This window comes from Salvia hispanica, chromosome 3 (assembly GCF_023119035.1).
Source record: "Salvia hispanica cultivar TCC Black 2014 chromosome 3, UniMelb_Shisp_WGS_1.0, whole genome shotgun sequence".
NCBI lineage: Eukaryota > Viridiplantae > Streptophyta > Magnoliopsida > Lamiales > Lamiaceae > Salvia > Salvia hispanica.
Window position 1 is genome coordinate 9961143 of NC_062967.1, and position 23239 is coordinate 9984381.

Genomic DNA, 23239 nt, shown 5'->3' on the forward strand with positions numbered 1-23239 from the left:
ACTCAACTTTAGACTTTGTACCAAGGAGCATTTTCATCTATTGACGAAAGATAAATTCAAATAAATTCAACTATCCTAATATTATAGGATTGATTTGTTGTCCACAAATTTTATTCTATTTCTCAGCAAATTCAGGAAAGGAAATGTTGGAAATCTCTCTCATAACAAATCAACTAATATATCCTTAAGGGCTAGAGGATATTTTTGACAAAATTAAAAGCGCAAAAAATTAAAAAGTCCCTGCAACATATTAAATCAAAGCTTATAGATGTGTGGTGATATGTTTTTTTAAGTTTAAGTATCGCATTTGTTAATTGTTACCAATTCAATGTTTAGGTCCCTCCGTCTAGATCTGCCCAAGGTTTATCAAACTGGCGGTTAAAACTGTAACCATAACCGTCGGTTACGGTTCCGAACCGAAACCCTGAGAATTTATCCGAACCGAAACTGTCGATTTTTAAATCGTGGTTCGGTTCAGGTTCAAAATTTTTTCGAACCGAAACCGTGCCGGAACCGCAAAAAACCGGCGGTTTGAAACCGTGAAAAATCGCAGGAAAACCAGCGGTTTTGGAACCGGATCCGTAACCGCGAAACAGTACCCTCGCGGTTCGGTTCCGGTTCAACAATTTCCAAAATTGGAACCGGCGGTTCCGAACCGTAACCGTCGGTTCCTGAACCGTGGACACCTCTACCTCCGCCTCACAAAAGATGTCACACTTGTGAGACGACACGAGATTTTAAGAGGTTTTGTTTTGTGTATCAGATGGAGAGAGAAAATATAAATTTTATATTAAAGGTAGAGAGAACTTTTTTCAAAAATGGAAATGTGATATTTTTTTGTGGGATAAACTAAAAGGGAAAGTGTGACATTTATTATGAGATGGAAGGAGTAGTAGTTCACTCTTTATATTAATTAATTATTTGATTTGATTAGTATATGTAAGTTAGGTTTTATCTGGACAGGCTAAGATGATATCTACAACCAGTTGGTCGTTTCTTCAATATTTAAAAAGATATTTGGGGCTTTCAGAGAGATATTATGAGTAGAATAAGTATATGAGGACAATATATCATATACTATCACGTGTGAAATGTTGCTGTAATTGGGCCATGTATCACGTATTATTACAATAGTGAGGTGAGTGAGAATCATGCATATAATTATCATCACGCATATATTGTGTGAATTGTTATACTAGTATGATTCACGACGAGGATGATTGGACTTAAGAGTGTACGTAATATTACTCTCTCCGTTCCATAGTAATGGAGTCATTTTGTCATTTTATTACGTTCCATAGTAATGTAGTCATTTCTCTTTTTAGTAAAAGTCAACACATTTCTTCTCACTTACTTTACTCTCTCTTACTTTATTCTCTCTACATCTCTCTATCTTTTCCATTTCCTACTTTACTCTTCCTTTACTTAACTCACCTAATACAATTTTTCTTAATCTCCGTATCGAAAAAAATTGCCTCCATCACTATTGTTTATGGTATATAGTCATATCATCACGCTATGACAGTTATTATCACAACTTGACACATAATTATATAAATAAATTTGGGCATCATTACGTGTTGCATGAATATATCATTGCCAGCGGCAAACATTGACATGCATTATATTTAAATTACTATATAAGATAGAATTCATCAATTGCATGATACATGTGATAACTGAAGATTCTATCACCGTATAGCACTGATGACACGAAATCTAATGGTTTGGCCTTTAAATTTCAATAGTAATCTAGAATTTAGACTTATTTGGCGAATCTATTTGGTGAATCTATTTTTATTCGAGAGTAATGCTCTAACCAGGTAAATGAAGCACAAGCCCATCCAAAAAGAAAATAGTCAGAAATACTAACCAACGTCAATAGGTAGCCACAACCAGAGGTAGATTAACAACTCAAGCAACGTTCATTTTATCTTATAGTATATCCCTCTGCATCTGCACTATAACAAAAAAATCATACTACTTTAGAATACTTTTTAATACTCTTAAGAACGCTAATTTGTATGCTCAACTATACCACTAATTATGAGTTTGAAAACATAATACTCCGTATTAAATCATCTATTTTTAATTTTCTCAATTCTCTCATCCGTGTGTTATATCTCTCTTGCGCAATACTAGAATGGATTACGTCAATTCTTTAGGAGAAAAACACATCTAACTTTTGTATAAATTGAAAACGGGATATTTATCAAGAGAAAAAAAGAGAGATCTTAACAATATCTAACTAAATTTTATTGAGATATTGATAAGGATTTTATTTTATTATTATATGTGTCCATATTATTTTCATTTCATCAGTTCATTAAATACACATTTTTTATCATGTGATACCATAAAGATTTATGGGCGTGCGGAAACAAACAATTTCAACGAAAAATCATTCATTTGTTTTTCATTTGGCCCCACCAATAAATTAGCCATCCGGCATCCCCGTCTTAATACCGTCTCTTAATTGTCTCATTCCTTCATTATTCATGGATTTTTCACCCAATCTCTTAACTAAGAGACAACACGTACATCTATCCATCTCTTAACCATCTCATCCCTTAACTATTCATTCAATTTCAATTTTTTTTATTTCCAAAATTCAATTAATAAAAACACACTTTATTAAATAAAAAAATTACAATTTAAAATCCTAAAAAAATAAAATAACACATACTTAAATTTTTTTTAAAAATAAAAAAAGACATAATTTAAAATACTAGTAATTAAAAATTGCATATTCAAATTCAAAATTTCAAAACTCAAATCATAAAACATATAGTGGATTTGTTTCTGTCTTTTGTTGAATTTTTTTCATGGCTCGATAGATAATTTGATATGCCAATGATTTTTTTCCGTGTTTCAGAATACGGTTAACCAACATGTTAACTAATCGATTACGATAAATTGGATCGGATTTTGCTGTTTTTTCTTTTGCAGTACCTCGGCGTGATATGAGCGTGAAAGGGGTTTAAAAGAAATGAAGGCAAAGGAGCAGAAGAAGAGTATTTTGGTGACTATCATGTGTGTCCAGGGATGGATCTAGTGTATATACATAAGGGGCAATTGTCATTGCCCCACCTCAACTTTCTAATTGTACACTGATATATATAAATTATAATATATGTATTTTGTATTAACTTTGCCTCCTAGTATTTTAATAGAAAAAGCTTTGTTGCCTCAATTGGAAAAAAACCAAAAGTCAAACATGTAGTTAATTAATATTTAATAAAATCTAGTTATTTTTTCAAAAAAATGAAAACCAACAGTTTAAAGATCTAAACGTGAGTCTTTGCTCTCCAAAAAAATTGTAGAGAAAAAAAGAGAAGAATTTTTATACAAACGAAAAATTAAATATGTGGAAGTTTGGGTCCGTTGGAACTTGGGAGGAAATATGCAAGTTCTTTGCCTCGTACAATATCCTGGCTCCGCCCCCGTGTGCGTCTACCGAAAATTACATCCGAAAATACGAAAAACACATAATTGAAAATTTGCCGCATTTGCTCAGATGGATCTACATATGGATTAAAATTTAGGAGAAGAATAATGTTTTGAGACGAAGAATGTAGAGTGTTTAAGTGAGAATAAAGAGTTTTTTTATGGTGGATAATTTGTGGGAATGATTTGATATTTATAGAAGTGATTGGAGGCTTTAAAAAATTGAAAAAAAATAAAAATTTAAAAAAACGGCTATAAAAGGCTTGGGATTTTTTTAAATTTTTTTTTGATTTTTTTCGGAATTTTTTAAAAAAACAAAAAAAAAACATTTTCAACGGATATAAACGACACCCACTCGCAGGCACGCGAGTGGGAGTCATGGACGAACGGGAGCTCGCCTAGCTTGCTCTCCGCGGCGAGCTACGGGACGCAACGGGACGAGATGGGAGGCTTGCATCGCTGTCTCGATGCGGTCTCGTCTCTCCGAGACGAGATCGAGCCCGCATCGAGACGTGATGCGGATGCTCTTAGGGGTATCATTCGATCAAGTAGATACAGCATATCAAGGCATCTTCAACGGAGACGCAAAATGCATTTTGCAGTAAGATTAACTTTCCAACCATCCTTCAAATTCAAACTCAAACAATCGTCGATTCTTTGGAGAATTAGATCGGTAATTCTAAACCGTAGAAATTCATGAATTAGAGTTTAATTCCTTTTACTTGAATTATTTGCGTTCTTATATGCAATTATGTGTTTAACATGTTGGGACGGAAGGAGTTCATACTGCTTCTTATCTAATTATTGGACGGAAGGAGTTCATACTGCTTCTTATCTAATTATTGGTTTCTCTCAATGTTTATCATATACAATATTGAGTATCCTTGCTTTTCTCTACTAATATATATCTTAATACGTATATAATATAATTGTCTCTTCTTAATTTTCTATAAATAGCTATCAGGTTTTCTATATTCTCAACTCACCAAGAGAGATTCAGATTCAAATTATAACAATGAGATACATCATAGCTATCATCCTCTTTCTGGCACTGGTATGTCCATTCCTCTATGTCCTAATAAATTAATCATATAATATGTATGAACTTTATGAGCATCTTATTAATGTGTTATAAACATTATTTTGATCAATTTACTGACCGAAAAATGTAGATTTGCGGTATCAATGCAAGGAAAAATGGGGGGGAATATTGGCAGGGTATTGTGAAGGATCAAAAAGGTAGAAGAAAATGACTGCCATACATTGGGGAAGACATCAATATTCGATGTCAAACCTAAATATGAGGAATCTTCTGCAAAGGACTTTGAGGGAAGGGATGACACTGCTAGTAATGTCAACCATATTGGTTTTGTGAGAGAGTTTGAGCCGAGACCTAGTATTACAGCCTATGTTGGTAATCTCAAGCATGAGGGTTTTGTGAGAGATTTTGAACCTAGGCCTAGTATCCTAGTATTACAGCCTATGTTGGTAATCTCAAGCCTGAGGATGAGAAGTCTTTTGTAAGAGATTTTGAGCCTAGGCCTAGTGTTACAGCCGATGTTGGTAATCTCAAGCCTAAGGATGAGAAGTCTTTTGTGAGAGAGTTTGAGCCGAGACCTAGTATTACAACTTATGTTGGTAATCTCAACCTGAGGATGAGAAGTCTTTTGTGAGAGATTTTGAACCTAGGCCTAGTGTTACTTCATATGTTGGTAATCTAAAACCTAGAGATAAGAAATCTTTTTTGAAAGATTTTGAGCCTAGGCCTAGTGTTACCTCTTACATTGGTAATCTTAAGCCTAAAGATGAGAAGTCTTTTGTGAGAGATTTTGAGTCTAGGCCTAGTGTTATATCTTATGTTGATAATCTCAAGCTTGAGGATGAGAAATCCTTTGAGAGAGTTTTTGAGCCTAGACCTAGCGTTACATCATATGTTGATAATCTCAAACCTGAAGATGAGAAGTTTTTTGTGAGAGATTTTAAATCTAGACCTAGTGTTACATCTTATATTAATAATCTAAAGCCCGAAGATGATGTAACTTCCAAGAAGGAGAAATCTTATGATGGAGACTTTGAACCAAAATCTAATGCATTTGGGGCCAAGGAAGATGAGTGAAGATGAATCCTCTGTATGAAGTTTATGTTGTTATGTGTGTGCTCTTATGTCACCTATCGCTAATGTATTATGGTGCATAAGATTATGGTTTTCGAATAATGTTTAGTCATGTACGATATTTAATATGAATAGAAGTAAAAAGCTGTCGGTTATGTTCTGTTATATTTAAATCGTATGTTATCATTAAATTAATGATCATGCCAATGTATGAGGTCGTTAGTAGTAATTTAATTTGACAAATCGACAGGTGAAAGTATAGAACATAATATGCAGCTATGCCTCCACATAGGCATGGACTCCACGTGTATGCTCATGGAGTCCTTAAATACAGCCCTTTTCCCTTCATCTTCCTCAACAAAACCACTCCAAAACCAAAAATGGCAGAACTAAAAGCAAGCATCGCCGCCGACGCCAAATTAGAGATGTGGAGCTACGCCTTGGGCTTCACTCCCATGGCCCTTGTCAAATGCGCCATCGATCTCCAAATCGCCGACGTCATCGACTCCCACGGCGGCTCCATGACGCTCCCCGCCCTCTCCGCCGCCCTCGCCTGCTCCCCGCCGGTCCTCCGCCGCATCATGCGCTACCTCGTCCACCGCCGCATCTTCTCCCACACCGCCTCCTCATACTCGCAGACGCCTCTCTCGCATCTGCTGATGAGAGGCGCCGCTGACAGCATGGCGGCGGTCGTCCTTCTGGAGAGCACGCCGACGATGCTGGCGCCGTGGCAGCGCCTCAGTCTGCGTGCTCGCCAGGCGGACGGATCGCCGTTCGAGGACGAGCACGGACGCGACATCTGGAGCTTCGCCAATGCGAATCCGGAGCACAGCAAGCTGATCGATGATGCCATGAGCTGCATTGCCATCGCGTCCGCGGACGCGGTGGCGGATCAGTACCCGGAGGCTTTTGATGGGATTTCGTCGCTGGTGGATGTTGGTGGCGGCGACGGGACTGCCCTCCGGATTCTGGTAAAGGCTTTTCCTTGGATCCAAGGGATCAGCTTCGATCTACCTCACGTGGCTAGCGCTGCGCCGCCTTGCGACGGAGTGAAGCATGTTGCCGGAGACATGTTTCAAGCTGTTCCCAATGCTGATGCAGCTTTTCTCATGGTTTTCACACTTATCTTTATAATTTCTCCATTAATTACTTTCTCCATTAATTACTCTAATATATGTTTTTATACTAGCAATTTGTTTAACTTTGTGAAGAAAAAATATGGTAAAAGTTAATAAAATGTGGGTCATATTTTATATTAGTATTAATTTATAATAGTTGTGAGTAGAATGTGAAATGAGAAATTTTTTAGGAGTTAGCTGAATAAGGAAATAGTATGAAACATTGAATTGGGACTAGATAGTATACTCCATCCATTTTTTGTTAATAGAGATATTCCACAAGTGGATGGTGAATAAAGTGAGAGTGAATGAAGTAAGAGAGATGAAGAGATAATAAAATAACAGAAAGTGTTACTTTTTGTCAAATATAGCAATGACTCAATTATCTTGGAACTTCCCAAAATAGAAAAACGACTCGATTATCAAGGAACGGAGGGAGTAGTGAAATAGTGAAGCGAAGCTAAAAAATACTTTTCTTGGCCTTTTTCTATGCATCAAACACTAATATATTTGTGTAAAATACATATAGTCGGTATTGCACGATTGGAACGACGAGGAATGCATAGCAATATTGAGAAAATGCAAGGAGGCAATTAAAGAGAAAGTGATGATCGTGGAGGCGGTGATCGGGGAAGAGGAAGAGGAAGAGGAAGAGGAAGAGGATAAGTACAGCGATGTACGGCTAGCGTTAGACATGGTGATGTTGGCTCATACCTCCGGGAAAGAGAGGACTTTGAAGGAGTGGGAATTTGTAGTGAAAGAGGCTGGCTTCAGTAGGTTTACGGTCAAACATATCAAGGCCATTCCAGCAGTTATTGAAGCATATCCTTGACCATCACTACTTCTATATAACCTTGGTAAAAATGACGTTGGATTGTTGGTCTTTATTAAATGATGATATTGTATCAAATGAAAAATAATACTACTCGAGTACTAAAAGTAAAACATCATTTTTTATGGGGTATCAAGCTGGTAGGTACGTAATACTCCCTTATTCTGTCATTAGAAGTTTCATTTGAGTTTAGCATGAATTTTAAAATATACTATAGAAAATGGATGGAAAAAGATAGTGGAATGTGAAACCTATTTTTAAAAGTAAACTGAACTCCCAATAGCGGGCGGACTAAAAAATAAGTGTAACACGTATTGACGAACAAACAAAAAAAGAAAACTAGACAGACCAAGTAATAGCGGATATAAAGAGTAACAATCATGTTGCATACGTGCAATTCCTTATATAATGTACAATATAATTAGCTCAAAATCGATCTATATAGTTATGACTTATGACTTCCCATCTCACCCAGCAGTGGATGCAGCCCCTCCGACCGGCTAATTACTTCATAAAATGCCATGTTCTCCCCCTCCTTTTGCTGCCGCCGCCGCAGCCGCCTCGAAGATGGATATGACTGGGGTCACAGTGGGCTATTCCCAGGACCGTATCGGTCATGCAGAGGCGGAGGACAAGACTTACTACAGTTGTATGAGAGGAGAAGAAGATCTGTTTTGTATTTTAGTCGTTGGGCTGGAAATGTTCTGTAAAGGGATTGGGCCTATATTCCATTAGCCTATATAATAGTATAGGTCTATCCATGAGACACTCGCCTTAATACCAATAATTTCATTAATTCCGATCATTGCACCATTAAATTCAATCAAGTCAATTAATAATTCTAATTTATGTATTATATTAATGTGTATTATATTAATGTGTAATTACGTGTTATGTTACTTATGTATATATGAAAAAGTGGGATTAATTGCTAACTCAATCTTTAATAAATAATTATTATTAATTTAAGTTTTTTTAAATTCTAGTGGTCTGGTCTATATATTGTCATGTGGAATTTAATTGTATTATTTTTTAAATTTAAAAAGATAAAAAAAGCTAAGATTCTGAATCAAATTGTCAATGTGGTGTACATATCAATACAATTGATATTGTATATGCATTATATTGACAGATTATGATAATTATGTTGGCATGCGTAGTATGCTTCTTGAAAAAATATGAAAAAAATCATATTTTTTTTCCTTCAAATTTTGACATCAGAACATATGCAACTGAGATCTCGTTATAATTCTTATAAAATTACCTTTAATTTTATTTATGTTGTGACATTAATACCCCTAATATGTGGAGTATTTACATTGTATTAATACTCATGATTAAATGAATTTATGTCGTGATTTATTGATTCAGTGCCTAGCATTTAGTTGTAGTTAGCAATTTAAGAGCGAGTTAGCAATAAAATGCACCATTGTATATGAATTATTATAATAAATTTATGTATTTATTATTTTTATTATTAGGTTGCCTTATACTCCCTCCGTCCACAAAAATAGATCACTTTTGTCATTTTGGGACGTCCACAAAAAATAGATCACTTTTTAAAAATGGAAAGTTTATCTCTCGTACTTTTCTCACTTTTTCTTCCCTCTCTCATACTTTACTCACTTTTTCTCCGCATCTCTCTTATTTTACCAATTCTACATTAAAACATGTGCCGAACAACAATAGATCTATTGTTTATGGATAGAGGGAGTATATTTTTATCTTTACTTCCTCCCTCATCTATTATGTGTCTCAGTTCTTCACTTTGGTTTGTCACTTATTAATTATCCTACTTTATTTTTATTACTTTTGATAACGAATCATATATTCTATTAACCCATTCGACTCACATTTTATTATAATATTAATATTAATATCACCACAAAAACAATAATTTGACAGACAGAAATTTTGCCGGTAATTAACACGTCGGTAATTTTTATTACCTTATTAGTTATTACACACAATATCCATAGAAAGCATCACACACACACCCACCACACATAAATTACATATCATTACATCGATAAAAGATGATACTCATATTTGTTGAGACATGATCGGGACCCAAACAAAGTTATCCGCCGGAAAGAAATGGCAAACCGGAGTGGAACCGGGTTCAACCCCGAGCACCCGAAACGCAACATGGTTTGGGCCCCACTGCGAAGTATCCATGTGACAAACCGCGATAGCCTCAACTGCATCCCCATTCTCCCCCGCCAACGACACTCTGTAAACCCGGTTATCGCTCTCGTGGTAATGGCAGTAGAACACCGTGTACGCATACGGCATCGTGTGGCACGACACCATCTTCGGCGACGGAATCCGCCGGATTCCCATGATCCTATAATTCTGCACAGCCACGTCATCGGATTCCGATCGCTTGGTGTGGTAAGTGGAGACGGCCTTGGTTGGTGTGTCGGGGCCGAAGATGGATTCGATGAATTCGGACATGGATTGGGAGGATGTGGCGCAGAATTTCTGCTCCCCTGGGATCGGATGGCGGTCGCATTCCTCCAGCGTGGCGGCCATGGCGGTGGCTTGAGGGGAGGAGGAGGGGAAGTAGAAGAGGCGCAGGATTTCGGGGAGTTTTTGGGAGGAGAAAGGGAGGGCTTCGGCTTCTTCTTTGGAGAGGAGGTGAGTGAGGGAGTCGGAGAGTTGTCGCTTTGGGAAGTTGATTTTCATTGTGTTTCCGAGTTTGAGATTCTCCGGGAAGAAGAAGATCGCTAGGGATGGGTCGGGATCGGTGGTAGCATGGTGGACATGGTGCATGTGAGTGTTGTCGCCTTCGGATGAACCCTAATCATAAAAACTTCGAGTGAAAAAAAATGTGAATTAATTTAAAAAATAAAGGTTTTAGAATGGAGAATAGATTACCAGTAGAATAACCAGATGAAGCAGGAGAGTGCTGAGAACAAGTTTTGCATACATGGTGTGATTGACTCTAATATTCTTTGGGTGAGAATGTTTTTTTGGAAATTACAAGTTCATTTCAAATATAGGTTTCTTGTTTGAAAGGTTTTGTTTTGAATAGTCCTCTCGATAGACTGTAATCAATTAGGATTGATAAGTTTGGACACAATAATTAAACAAGCCGGTAACCTATTTGTTTATTATTATTATTATTATTATTATTATTATTATTATTATTATTATTATTATTATTATTATTATTATTATTATTATAGTGAACTATATATATTTTCAGTATCAAACACGGTACTCAAATTTTAAAAATATCACCACACGTTCATAGACTTTGATTTAATATCGTTGGAGAAACTTTTACACTTTTTAGACGTTTTTTGGTCTAGAATACACTTTTACATTTTCGCCTATTGACGAAAGAAAATTTCAAATAAATTTTTAAATTGAACAATATTCTGAATTATTATCTTAATATTATATAATTGATGTATTGTACACAAATTTTATTCTATCCTTCCTATCACAAATAGACTAAGATACCCTTAAAGGGCTGGAGGGTATTTTTGATAAAATATACATACAGTGCAAAGGTTCCTACAACGATATTAAAAGTTTGAGTATCACATTTAGTAACAATCTAAAGTTCAAATATCAAAAATATAATTCACTTTTTATATTAATGAATTATTTGAATTGCTTAGTTTATCTCCCGCTGTTCGCTAATAGGAGTCTCGTTTTTCCATTTCTATCTTCCTGCGAATAGGAGTCTCAATTCATTATTATTATCAATGGTAAAGATGTCTCACATTCCTCTAACTCATTCCACTCACATATCATTTATAACTAATACTCTCTCTTTCCCAATTAAGTTGAGTCGTATTCTTTTTTAGATGTCACAACTAAGTTGAGTCATTTCCTTTTTTGACAAAAACAAAACATTCAATCACTCTTACTCTATTCTATCACACACTTTACTCTCTCTTTATTTTTCCTACTTTATTTTTCTCTCCTACTTTTCGATACAATTTCTTAATTTTTGTGCCCAAAAGTTTCGACTCAACTTAGTTGGGATGGAGAGAGTATATACAAATGAGACTTATATTTCACTAACTTTCTTCCACACACTTATCTTTATATTTATTAAAACTCGTATTAAAAAGAAATGAAACTCCTATTAGCAGACGGAGGGAGTATAAGTTAGGTTTTATCTGAGTCTGGACAGGCTAAGATGATATCTACAACCTGTTGCTTATTTTTTTTATTTAAAAAGATTTTGGGGATTTTCAGAAAAGATATTATGAATTGAATAAGAATATGACGGTGAATGAGGACAATATATCATGTACTACCATCACTTGTGAAATGTTGCTGTCGTTGGGCCATATATCATGTACATTATTACAATAGTGAGGTGAGTGAGAATCATATCATTATCATCACATATATATACATTGTGTGAATTGTTATACTATGATTCATGACGAGGATGGATTGGACTTGGAGTGTACAAAATATTACGAGTACTATTGTTAATGGTATAGTCATATCATCACGCCATGGCAGTTACTATCACAACTTGACTCATTAAAATGCACTTAAATAAATGAATTTGGGCATCATTTCGTGTTGCATGAATATATCATTGCCGGCGGCAAACATTGACATATAATTTATTTAAATTACTATATAAGATAGAATCCTCAATTACGTGATACATGTGATAGCTGAAGATTCTATCACCTTGATGTTATCTAGTGAATTAACCTGTTCTTTCTCATATGTTTATGCAATTTGTGGCGTGTATTTTATGAATTTGGATAAAACATGCTTTGTCATATTGATTACTACTAAAAGATGGTTAAAGGCTGACCAATTTGGTTATCAAATTGATCATTCGTGAGAAAATGTGACTGATTGTTTAAGGTTTCAGTGCGAAGCCTCCATCATTATTAATAAAAAAACCAGTCATTGGCCACTTTGCCAGCATAACAAAATGTGCCCAAATAATAATTAAAAAAGATAATTAAATAATTAATTTTTTTCAAATTTTGAAAAAATCGGATTTCAATTTGGGCCGAGAGGGGTACATGGCATAATAGTCCACCCCTATTAGTTTAACTGTAACGCCTAATCGCAACACATCCCTTAGTTGTCTCATAATTGTGATAGAGGCTTCGCATTGTGAATGCTCTAAAAGTTAGTGGTAAAAACCACACGTTGTTTATAGGTGGGGCCCCCTCTCAAACTTTTACATAGAGTATCCGTCCCAAAATATTAGACTCACTTCTTTTGAGCACAAGAATTTAGGAGGTGTTGTTTAGTGGTAAATTTTTACCATAAATAGACATGGCTAAAATATGTTGGGACACCCCAAAATGGTATACGAGTCTAATATCTTAGGACGAAGGGAGTAGTATTTTGTTCAATAAATTTGCAAATTTATTCAAATTTCCTTATAAATACTCTCTAGCTCCCAGATCCTCAAAATTCTCTCATGTATGTTTTGCTCCTTTTAAGTTGAATTCTTGGCTCAACCCCTATTGAGGATGGTATTATAATTTACTAATTGATAAAGGATAACATCAATAAATTTTTTATTTTCTAATAATTCTTAAATTGATATTGCAAATTGAATTAATTTCAAAATAAATAAGAAAAAAAAAGTTAACATTTTGAATTAGAGATCCAACCGAATTAAAAATAAAAACGTGTATTTTTTTTAAAAAATTGAAATGCATTAGTACGAACATATGGTTAATTGATGTCATTTGGGAGTATTATACTCCCTCCGTCCCAGATAATTTGATCTATTTTTTTCATTTCGATCAGTCTCACATAATTTATCTCATTTCACTTTTATCATTTTTGTCTACTAACTCATTCCTACTCACATTTTATTATAAAACTAATATATAAAAGTAGGACCCACATTCCACAAACTTTTTCAACTCACTTTTCATTACATTTCTTAAAACTCATGCCCGGTCAAAATGAGACGAATTATGCGGGACAGATGGAGTATTTTGTTATGGTCAACTTCGTGAATTGTGTGATATACGTTATATTCACAGGTTGATTTCTATTGTAATAATTAATATTAACTTTGTATTTTATTCCTTGTTTGTAATACATAGTACGACATTGAATAAACTTTTTATATCATGTAAAATGACACATAATACAGACCAAAATAAATTGGGGTTAACATAGAGTTTTAAATTATAGACTAGTATAATTAATATTATTATTGCTAATAAAATATGGAACTCGTGTGTTTTGCTATAGCCGAATAACATCATTTGAATTTTGAAAATAAATGTAAATACATGGACGCAATTTATAAAGTAAAGGATATTTATTTTCAAGAAATTGAAAATATTAGTAGACGTCTTTTTTTCACGTGATTTGCGACAAAAAAATATGCGTTTCAAGGTGTACGAGGATAAGTTGATATTTCCAAACAACCTTGATTTCCACTGGAATAATAATAAGCAGAATTCAAAGAAAGCGAAATATGTCGCATAAATTCGTAGGACACGAAACAACAAATGTGACACGTAGATTTCTCGGCTAGTATTATCATTACACCGAGGAATGATATGCTACATACTTATGTGAATACCACTCTCATTTGACGTATGTTTAACGTTGTTCATTTTGATTTGCATATTTAGTTTGATTCTAATACATTAAAAAATGTTATAAAAAATTTTAATTTTATTAAATTTATAAAAATCAAAGCTCGATTTGTTCGTTTTCTCTATAATTTTAAATAAATTAATAAAATAACAAATCAAGCTAAATTTGATTTTTATGAAATTTGTGAATTAATTTTCAATACCATTTTTAATATATTAGAATAGAACTAAATCTATAAATCAAAACGAACAACGCGAAACGTGTATCAAACGAGAGTGGTCCTCACATACATAACAAGCTTACATAAGGTATGTAGCATATCATTCCTCCAATTACATACGTTCGCTCAAAATTTGCAAATTGGATTTAGAGATTTGGAATTGAGAATATTAATCAGATCAAATTATTCCTATCAAGATTTATTATTTGTATCTCTATATATTATAAATATAGGATCGTTATCAATAAAAAAAACATGTCATTTTTCATTGTTAGCTTTAAGTCCGATTAATTTGTCAGACTAGCTCAAAACTTGAATTTAAATTTTTAACCGGATAAAATTTAAGCAGATTAATCTATATTCAATTAGCTTGTAATCAAATACGACTGATCTAAATCTAAGGGGTTTTTGGTATGATGGAATGGAATGTGATTCCTACTTCCATTCTATTCATTTGCTTGGTATGATGAAATGAATGAGTGAATGGATGAAAATGCAAAGGAAATACAAGAAAATTGACACTTTATTCCGACCTCCATTCTATTCAACTCTCATTACATTCCATCATACCAAGCATGCCCAATGATTTAGCTCGATTGACGTTAATAATGTAAATCTTACATTTCTCTCTTGCGGCGCATACTAGAATGGATCCCATCAATTATTTTAGGAGAAAGGAAAAATTCATCTAACTTTTGTATAATTTGAAGACGGGATATTTATCCAGAGAAAAAAAAAGAGATTTTACATATCTCTTGTGGGTTGTGGCATACATAGAAATATAAAATGGATCCCATCACCCATCAATTCTTTAGGAGAAAAATTCATTCTGGAGTATAACATTTGTATAAATTGAAAACGGCAGATATTTACATAGAATAAAAGAGACTTGAACAATTTCAAATAAATTTTAAGATATACGTAAATTATTATATGTGTCCATATTATTTTCATTGTATTAGTGCGTTACATACACAATTTTTATCATGTGATACAATAAACATTTATGGACAAACAAACAATTTCAACGAAAAATTGATGCACTTTTTATTCATCAAATACCTCTTGATTAATAAGCCGGGGGCATCTTTTGATCAAGTAGATACAACCATCTCACATACGATTGTATGAAACTCCCATACTAGTTTGCTTGTATAATTATTTAGACGACAAAGATGGATATCATGCTCCCAAATATTTAAATATTTAATACATGTTTTTATCTAATTGTTGCTCTATCATACACAGTAATTGAGTACACTTTTTAAATGTTAAATACATAATGTTTTTATCTAATTGTTGCTCTATCATACACAGTAATTGAGTACACTTGCTTTTATTTACCCAATATTTTAATATATATATTCATAGTAGTGTCTTCTTATTTTCTTCCTATAAATAGCAAACATCTTCTCTTTATTATCAACTCAACAAGGGAGATTCAAATTCAGATTCAAATTATAGCAATGAGATTTACTATAGCTAGTATCCTCTTTCTTTCACTGGTATGCCCATTCCTCTCTAGTCCCCTTATAAATTGTTAACATGTTCCTTTTTATTAATGTGTTATAAACTGATCACATGTTCCCTTTTTTTATTAATGTTTATTTTAGCAATTCATACCGAGTTCCACTATAAAAAAAAAACTATTAACGCAGCTAGTTTGTATTTTTAAATACATCTCATATGCTCTCTATTAAAATTAAGAAACATAAATGAAAATATCCTAAAATAGTAAAAGATTAAGATGTACGTAGTTGACAAATTTATCCCAAAGTGCATCCTAAAATTTTGCAATATTTTTAATTTTCCAATTATTTGCGTCACCAATTTTGTGTCCTCATAAGATGAGTCTGTTGTTATATATACTCGGCTAATTTTGCGTCTCTAAAAAAAATGCAGATGGCTTGGAGTGTCAATGCAAGAAAAGATGGAGGGGGATATTGGCAAGGTGTTGTGAAGGATCAAAAAGTGGAAGGAGATGGCTGCCACACGGTGGATGAGTCATCAATCTTCAATGTCAAACCTAAGTACGAGGAATCTTTTGCAAATGGCTTTGAGAAAAGGGCTCATACTAATACTCATGTCAACCATTTAGGTTTTGTAAGAGAGTTCGAACCTCGGCCTAGTGCCACATCTTATGTTGGTAACCTCAAGCCTCAAGATGAGAAATCTATTGTGAGAGATTTTGAACCTAGGCCTAGTGCCACATCTTATATAGGTAACCTCAAGCCTGAAGATGAGAAATCTTTTGTGAGAGATTTTGAGCCTAGGCCTAGTGCCACAGCTTATGTTGGCAATCTCAAGCCTGAAGATGAGAAATCTTTTCTGAGAGATTTTAAACCTAGGCCTAGTGCCACATCTTATATTAGTAACCTCAAGCCTGAAGATAAGAAATCTTTACTGAGAGAATTTGAGCCTAGACCTAGTGCCACAGCTTATGTTGGACACCTCAAGCCTGAAGATGAGAAATCTTTTCTGGGAGAATTTGAGCCTAGACCTAGTGCTACAGCTTATGTTGGAAACCTCAATCCTGAAGATGAGAAATCTTTTCTGAGAGATTTTGAGCCTAGGCCTAGTGCCACATCTTATGTTGGTAACCTCAAGCCTGAAGATGAGAAATCTTTTCTGAGAGAATTTGAACCTAGACCTAGTGCCACTTCTTATGTTGGAAACCTCAAGCCTGAAGATGAGAAATTTTTTCTGAGAGAATTTGAGCCTAGACCTAGTGCCACAGCTTATGTTGGAAACCTCAAGCCTGAAGATGAGAAATCTTTTCTGAGAGAATTTGAGCCTAGACCTAGTGCCACAGCTTATGTTGGAAACTTCAAGCCTGAAGATGAGAAATCTTTTCTGAGAGAATTTGAGCCTAGACCTAGTGCTACAGCTTATGTTGGCAACCTCAAGCCTGAAGATGAGAAATCCTTTGTGAGAGATTTTGAACCTAGGCCTAGTGCCACATCTTATGTTGGTAACCCCAAGCCTGAAGATGAGAAATCTCTTGTAAGAGATTTTGAGCCTAGGCCTAGTGCTACATCTTATGTTGGTAACCTCGAGCCACAAGATGAGAAATCATTTATGAGAGATTTTGAGTCTAGGCCTAGCGCTACATCTTATGTTGGTAATGTAAAGCCTAGAGATGAGAAATCAGTTAATGCTTACGATTTTGAACTAAGACCTTATGTTTCAGCATAATACTGATAATGTTTATTCAAAGAAGGAGAAAATCTTATGGCGGAGTCTTTGAGCCACGACCCAATGTTTCAGCATATAGTGATAAGTGAAAATGAATCATGAGTGGGAAGTTTAAGTTGTTATGTGTGCTTTTAGTTGTGCTTTTTATTATAATGTATGATGGTGTATAAGATTGTGGTTTTCGAATAAAGTTTAATCATGTGTGCCGTGAAAAATGTGCATTGGCTCTTGAGTCTTGGGTATGTTCGTTTTTTTATAGTAGTTGCTATCTAGCTTTAGAACAATTCACCTTGTTTACGTAACTCTTTTGGTCTTTATTTAGTGATGCAAAAGTATGAGATTCCTAGCTAGTATAGTATCTCAACTGGGGATAGCTAGGGATGCTATCTAAACCTAAATCGTAAACACATTGGCCTATTGTCACGAAATATAAATATATATACATTTAATACAGTCATTTTGACAAAGTTATAACGATAGATAATTAGGAGAAAAAATCTACAAAACATCATACACCCACCTCTCATTAAGCCTAAAGTATACTCAAATGGCAAATAAAAAAACTTCTTATTATATTTTCTGAACTACGTGTGTGGTTAAGATCATATGTTTATTAATATTTTATTTATAAGTTAAGATCCAGTAAAAATGATAAATATTAATTAGTGGAATGAAGTAATAATTCTATTGGAATGAACTTATAAGATTCTACTGGAATGAAGTACTAATATATTCTGGAATGAAGTTAATATGTTATGGACTTATTTGTCTTGGGCTGAAGTAAAATAGTCTCGTGATGAAGGCGAAAATAATTTATACATTTTGCTTTTAAAAATAAAGTAAGTAAGAGAATAATGTAGATACGGCTCTCTTCTATACTATTCTCTCACTTATTTTACTTTTTATCCACTTTAACTAGTACACTTATTTATTATTATCTTCCCAAAACAACGGCCGAAAAGAAACGTCTCACTTATAGCGGGACAGAGGGAGTAGTAGTAATGAGTATAAACAAATTGGAAAGTTCAAGTTCATTATAAGAAATACTCCTTCCGTTCCGTCTTGATAGGGGCGTTTCATTTTTTTACTCGTTTTAAAAAAAATAAAACTAATAAATAGTTAGAGTAGAGAAATAGTAAAGTAAGATAGAGAATAATGTAGAGAATACTACTTATGAATTCAAAAACATTAATATGCTTTCTTATGATTTTATAAATATTAAATTAGCTTTATTAACATGTCAAGATCTATTATTACATATTTTTATATATTAAATCATTCAAATAACTCATGATTTAATATTTGTATCTATTTGTAAATTATAAATATAGGATCCTTAACAATAAAAAAAAATTGTTATTTTTCATCATTAATTCTTACCCTGGTTAATTCGCTGGACTAGTCCAAACTCAAACAAGTTAAGGTTCTAAATTTTATCCAATACTACAATTTTAGCCTAATTAATAACCTGCATCCAATTAGCTTGAGTATGACTACCCTGACTCTACTTAGCTCTGATTGACATTTCTATAATCACACATATCTCGTGACATACTAGAATGGATCCCATCAATTCTTTAGGAAAAAAAATCATCCAACTTTTATAAAAATGAAACGGGATATTTTTCAAGTCAATCTGAAGCAACAAATCAGAATTTCATTTATATGTCCATATTATTTTCATTTCATTATTAGTGCGTTACATACACATTTTTTATCGTGTGGTATAATAAACATTCGTGGACAAACAATCTCGTGAGCAAACAAACAACTACAACCAAAAATTATTCAATTTAATTTCTTCGTCTAATACCTCTTTATCATTGGCCCTTGCAATAAATAAGAAAGGGTTATCTTTTGATCAAGTAGATATATACAGCCATATCAAAAATGATACCACCCATATTGATTTGCTTGTATAATTATTTAGATGACAGAGATGGATATCCTGCTCCCAAATATTTAAGTACATATATGCTTATATATTATTGTTGCTCTATGTCAATGTAGATCATACATAATAATTGAGTGTCCTTGCTTCCATCTTATTGTTGATCATACATATATGCTTATATCTTATTGTTGATAATACACAATAATTGAGTGTCCTTGCTTCCATCTACCATTTAAAAAAAATATATTTCTATAATTGTGTCTTCCTGTTTTCTTCCTATAAATAGCAAACAGGATTTCCCTATTCCAACTCACCAATAGAGATTAATTCAGATTAAAAGTATAGCAATGAGATACACTATAGCTAGCTTCCTCCTTCTTTCACTGGTATGTCCACTCCTATCAAGCCTTATAATACATTGATCTCATTTGCTTTTTATTAATGTGTTATACTTTTAGCAATATGTTTCAAGCTCCACTAAAAATAGAACAGTCTAGTTGACATTTTCATTTAACCAAGAACGTTTATTTGTGTTTCTAAATACATCAAATGCGTCCTCATTTTTAGTGTCTCAATTAAAGCCAAGAGACGCAAATGGAAGCGTCTTATGAAAGCATAAGATTAAGTTGTAGATGACAAATTTTTCCTTACCTCCGCGTCTTAAATTTTGGCCATTTTCCAATTTTTGTGTTTATATAACGAGTTTGTTGTAGTTTTCGACCATACTCGGCTTATTTCCTCACTGGGGTTGTCTAAAAATGCAGATAGCTTGCAGTGTCAATGCAAGAAAAGATGGAGGGGAATACTGGCAAGGTGTTGCGAAGGATCAGAAAGTGGAAGGAAATGGCTGCCACACAGTGGGTGAGACATCAATCTTCCATGTCAAACCTAAGTATGAGGAATCTTTTGCAAATGACTTTAAGGGAAGGGTTCATGCTAGTACTCACGTCAACCATTTAGGTTTTGTGAGAGAGTTTGAGCCTAGACCTAGTGCTACATCTTATGTTGACAGTCTCAAGCCTCAAGATGATAAATCTTTTGTAAGAGATTTTGAACCTAGGCCTAGTGCTACATCTTATGTTGGTAATCTCAAGCCACAAGATGAGAAATCATTTGTGAGAGATTTTGAGCCTAGGCCTAGCGCTACATCTTATGTTGGTAAGTTAAAGCCTAGAGATGAGAAGTCAAATGCTAACAATTTTGAGCCAAGACCTAATGTTTCAGCATACACTGATGACGTTAGCTCCAAGAAGGAGAAATCAAATGCTATTGACTTTGAGCCAAGACCTAATGTTTCAGCATATACTGATGATGTTAGTTCAAAGAAGGAGAAATCTTATGGGGAAGACTTTGAGCCAAGACCTAATGTTTCAGCATACACTGATGACGTTAGCTCCAAGAAGGAGAAATCACATGCTAATGACTTTGAGCCAAGACCTAATGTTTCAGCATACACTGATGACGTTAGCTCCAAGAAGGAGAAATCACATGCTAATGACTTTGAGCCAAGACCTAATGTTTCAGCATATACCGATGATGTTAGTTCAAAGAAGGAGAAATCTTATGGGGAAGACTTTGAGCCAAGACCTAACGTTTCAGCATATACTGATGATGTTAGTTCAAAGAAGGAGAAATCTTCCGGGGGAGACTTTGAGCCACGACCCAATGTTTCAGCATATAGTGACGAGTGAAAATGAATCATGAGTAGGCCGGGGAGTTTATGTTGTTACGTGTGCTTTCAGTTATGCTTTTAATTATAATGTATGATGGTGTATAATATAGTGTTTCGAATAAAGTTTAGTCATGTATGCCGTGAAAAATGTGTATTGGCTCTTGGGTATGTTCATTTTTATAGTTGCAATCTAGCTTTAAAACAATTCACCTTGTTTACGTAAGTATTTTCTTCATTATTAATTATGCAAAAGTATGAGATTGCTAGCTAGTAGAGTATCTCAACTGGGGATAGTGATTATATCTAAACCTAAATCGTAAACAAGTTGGCCTAGTGCCACGAAATATAAATATATACATTTAACACAGTCATTTTGACAAAGTTATAACGACAGATAATTAGGAGAAAAAATCTAGTACAAAACACCATACACCCACCTCTCATTAAGCCTAAAGTATACTCAAAGTCAAATGGCAAATAAAAATAGTACTACTAATTATTTTCAGAACTACGTGTGGTTATATGTTTATTCTATACTAAGCTCATATGATTAATATTAATATTTTATTTATACGTTAAGATCTAGTAAAAATGATAAATACTTCCTCCGTCCAATATTTAGAGTCACTTATTGTTAGAGCATCCACAATAGGAATAGACCAGTTAGGCTAGCCACTCTCTCTCTGCCATGTCTTCAGCACTAAAAATCCACATGTCACGTCAGCATTTTACTCAAATAGGCCAGCCATAGGCCAGCCGCAATAAAAATAATTCAAAAACAACTACATTTACGGAATTAAATTTACGATTAAATTACGGAATTAAATTTACGAGACATATATGGGAAAATTCATTCATTTCATTAAAAAAAGGTACATAGATAAAAAAATAATACATGATTTTTTTTTTTTTTTAAAAAAAAGGGCTTCCACACACGAGCCCGCCACTCTCTACTCCTCGTCGTCGCCGCCGCCACCCGGGGTATCTGAGCCCGCGTCTGAAACCCCCCACCAGTGCCCTCGAGGCATCCAAATCCACCCGCATGTTCTCGAGCATCGAGTGGAGAAACCTCTTCTCCGTGGGGTCAGTTGCGGCCTTCCACTCTTGGAAGACCTTGTACATCCGTTCCTCCGTTTTTGCACGCGAGAATAAGGTGTACGCGCATGGGGGGGGGTGCCGAGATGACCTCCTGGGGCGATAGGGGGGATCCTCCCCTCGCTGCCCGTTGCGCCCGCTTTTGGCCAACCGGGCGAGGGCGACGAGTAAAGGATGGAGGGGACGGAAACTCCTCGGCATCCGGGGGGAGGTCGTGGGATCCGCCGCTAGCCCGCTACTGCCGTTGTAGTCGCCGGAATAGTTCAAGCATCTCGCTTCTTCGGCCACCCATTGTCGCACCCCGACCGAACTTCTCGGAGTCCTTCAGCAACACATAGCATTCCCGAGAAGGTGAACTCATTATACTTCCCCGGCAAGAGGAACTGACTCTCCGCTATCCTCCGGGAGTCCTCCCCATTCTGCCCACTAGTCAGCTGGCGGAGGGCGTTGGCGTACAACCCCGAAAATCGGCCGACCGCGGCCCCTGATACATTCCCACCCCTTCCGGCACTCCTCCCCGTTGTAGTCCTTTCCGTGCGGGCAGTTCCTCATGTAGGCTGCTCTAATCTTCGCCCACATGTTGACGACCCGCTGGTTGTTCGCAACCAGCAGATCGTCGCAAACCGACAACCACGCCTTGGCCACGCCGGTGTACTCATCCTCCGTCCACTTCCTCCGCGTGGGGGTGTCGTGAACACCGGGCTGCGACGACTCGCCGACCACCTTGCCCTTCCCCTTGGCCTTCTTCTTCTTCGGCGCGGCCCGACCCGCTGGAACGGGAGTGTCCGGCTTCCCGAGATCGATCCCCATCTCATGCAATGACAAAAGGTTATCGCCAGTGAACTGCGTCTCCACTTTGACTTTTGATTTATTTTAATGTAGATAAAAGCATTTTTATGTAATTTTGATGAAGAATGGGGTAAAATTGTATGACTAAATACGGAAAATTCTAAAAGTGACTCTTAAACTGGGACGGACTTTTATGGCGAAAAATGACTCTGGGACGGATGGAGTATTAGTTAGTACTCCCTCCGTCCCAGAGAAGTTGGCATACTTTGAAAATGGCACGGGATTTTAGGAGGT

The 23239-nt window shown here is 35.2% G+C and overlaps 5 protein-coding genes and 1 long non-coding RNA gene across 7 annotated transcripts; 5 read left to right on the forward strand and 1 right to left on the reverse strand.

Annotated features, from left to right (window-relative positions):
* Positions 1 to 1785: 1785 nt before the first annotated feature.
* Positions 1786 to 2984, forward strand: LOC125210663. Its single transcript, XR_007174395.1, has 2 exons — positions 1786 to 1901; positions 2950 to 2984. It is a non-coding gene; the product is annotated as an uncharacterized LOC125210663 (long non-coding RNA).
* Positions 2985 to 4910: 1926 nt separating this feature from the next.
* LOC125215716 (acetylserotonin O-methyltransferase-like) lies at positions 4911 to 8271 on the forward strand. 2 transcript variants are annotated; one of them, XM_048117237.1, is made up of 3 exons: positions 4911 to 6672; positions 7208 to 7535; positions 7989 to 8271. In XM_048117237.1, exons 1-2 carry the CDS (start codon positions 5839 to 5841, stop codon positions 7508 to 7510), a joined length of 1137 nt encoding a protein of 378 aa, XP_047973194.1. In that variant the 5' UTR covers positions 4911 to 5838; the 3' UTR covers positions 7511 to 7535; positions 7989 to 8271. The 2 variants fall into 2 exon arrangements, with proteins under 2 accessions (XP_047973194.1, XP_047973193.1); XM_048117236.1 differs by lacking the exon at positions 7989 to 8271 and having other exon boundaries at positions 7208 to 7628.
* On the forward strand, positions 5005 to 5563 carry LOC125209241. The gene is made up of 2 exons (XM_048108844.1): positions 5005 to 5010; positions 5102 to 5563. The coding sequence occupies exons 1-2, from the start codon at positions 5005 to 5007 to the stop codon at positions 5561 to 5563; spliced, it is 468 nt and encodes a 155-aa protein (XP_047964801.1).
* Positions 8272 to 9422: 1151 nt separating the features above from the next.
* Positions 9423 to 10551, reverse strand: LOC125212805 (BURP domain-containing protein BNM2A-like). The gene is made up of 2 exons (XM_048113063.1): positions 10391 to 10551; positions 9423 to 10312 (listed from the first exon to the last, which is right to left on the reverse strand). The coding sequence occupies exons 1-2, from the start codon at positions 10442 to 10444 to the stop codon at positions 9554 to 9556; spliced, it is 813 nt and encodes a 270-aa protein (XP_047969020.1). The 5' UTR covers positions 10445 to 10551; the 3' UTR covers positions 9423 to 9553.
* A 5175-nt stretch (positions 10552 to 15726) lies between these two features.
* Positions 15727 to 17727, forward strand: LOC125212617 (protein FAM47B-like). Its single transcript, XM_048112828.1, has 2 exons — positions 15727 to 15805; positions 16203 to 17727. Exons 1-2 carry the CDS (start codon positions 15767 to 15769, stop codon positions 17493 to 17495), a joined length of 1332 nt encoding a protein of 443 aa, XP_047968785.1. The 5' UTR covers positions 15727 to 15766; the 3' UTR covers positions 17496 to 17727.
* Positions 17728 to 19626: 1899 nt separating this feature from the next.
* On the forward strand, positions 19627 to 21279 carry LOC125211646 (organ-specific protein S2-like). The gene is made up of 2 exons (XM_048111526.1): positions 19627 to 19775; positions 20154 to 21279. The coding sequence occupies exons 1-2, from the start codon at positions 19737 to 19739 to the stop codon at positions 21078 to 21080; spliced, it is 966 nt and encodes a 321-aa protein (XP_047967483.1). The 5' UTR covers positions 19627 to 19736; the 3' UTR covers positions 21081 to 21279.
* The last annotated feature ends 1960 nt before the right edge of the window (positions 21280 to 23239 follow it).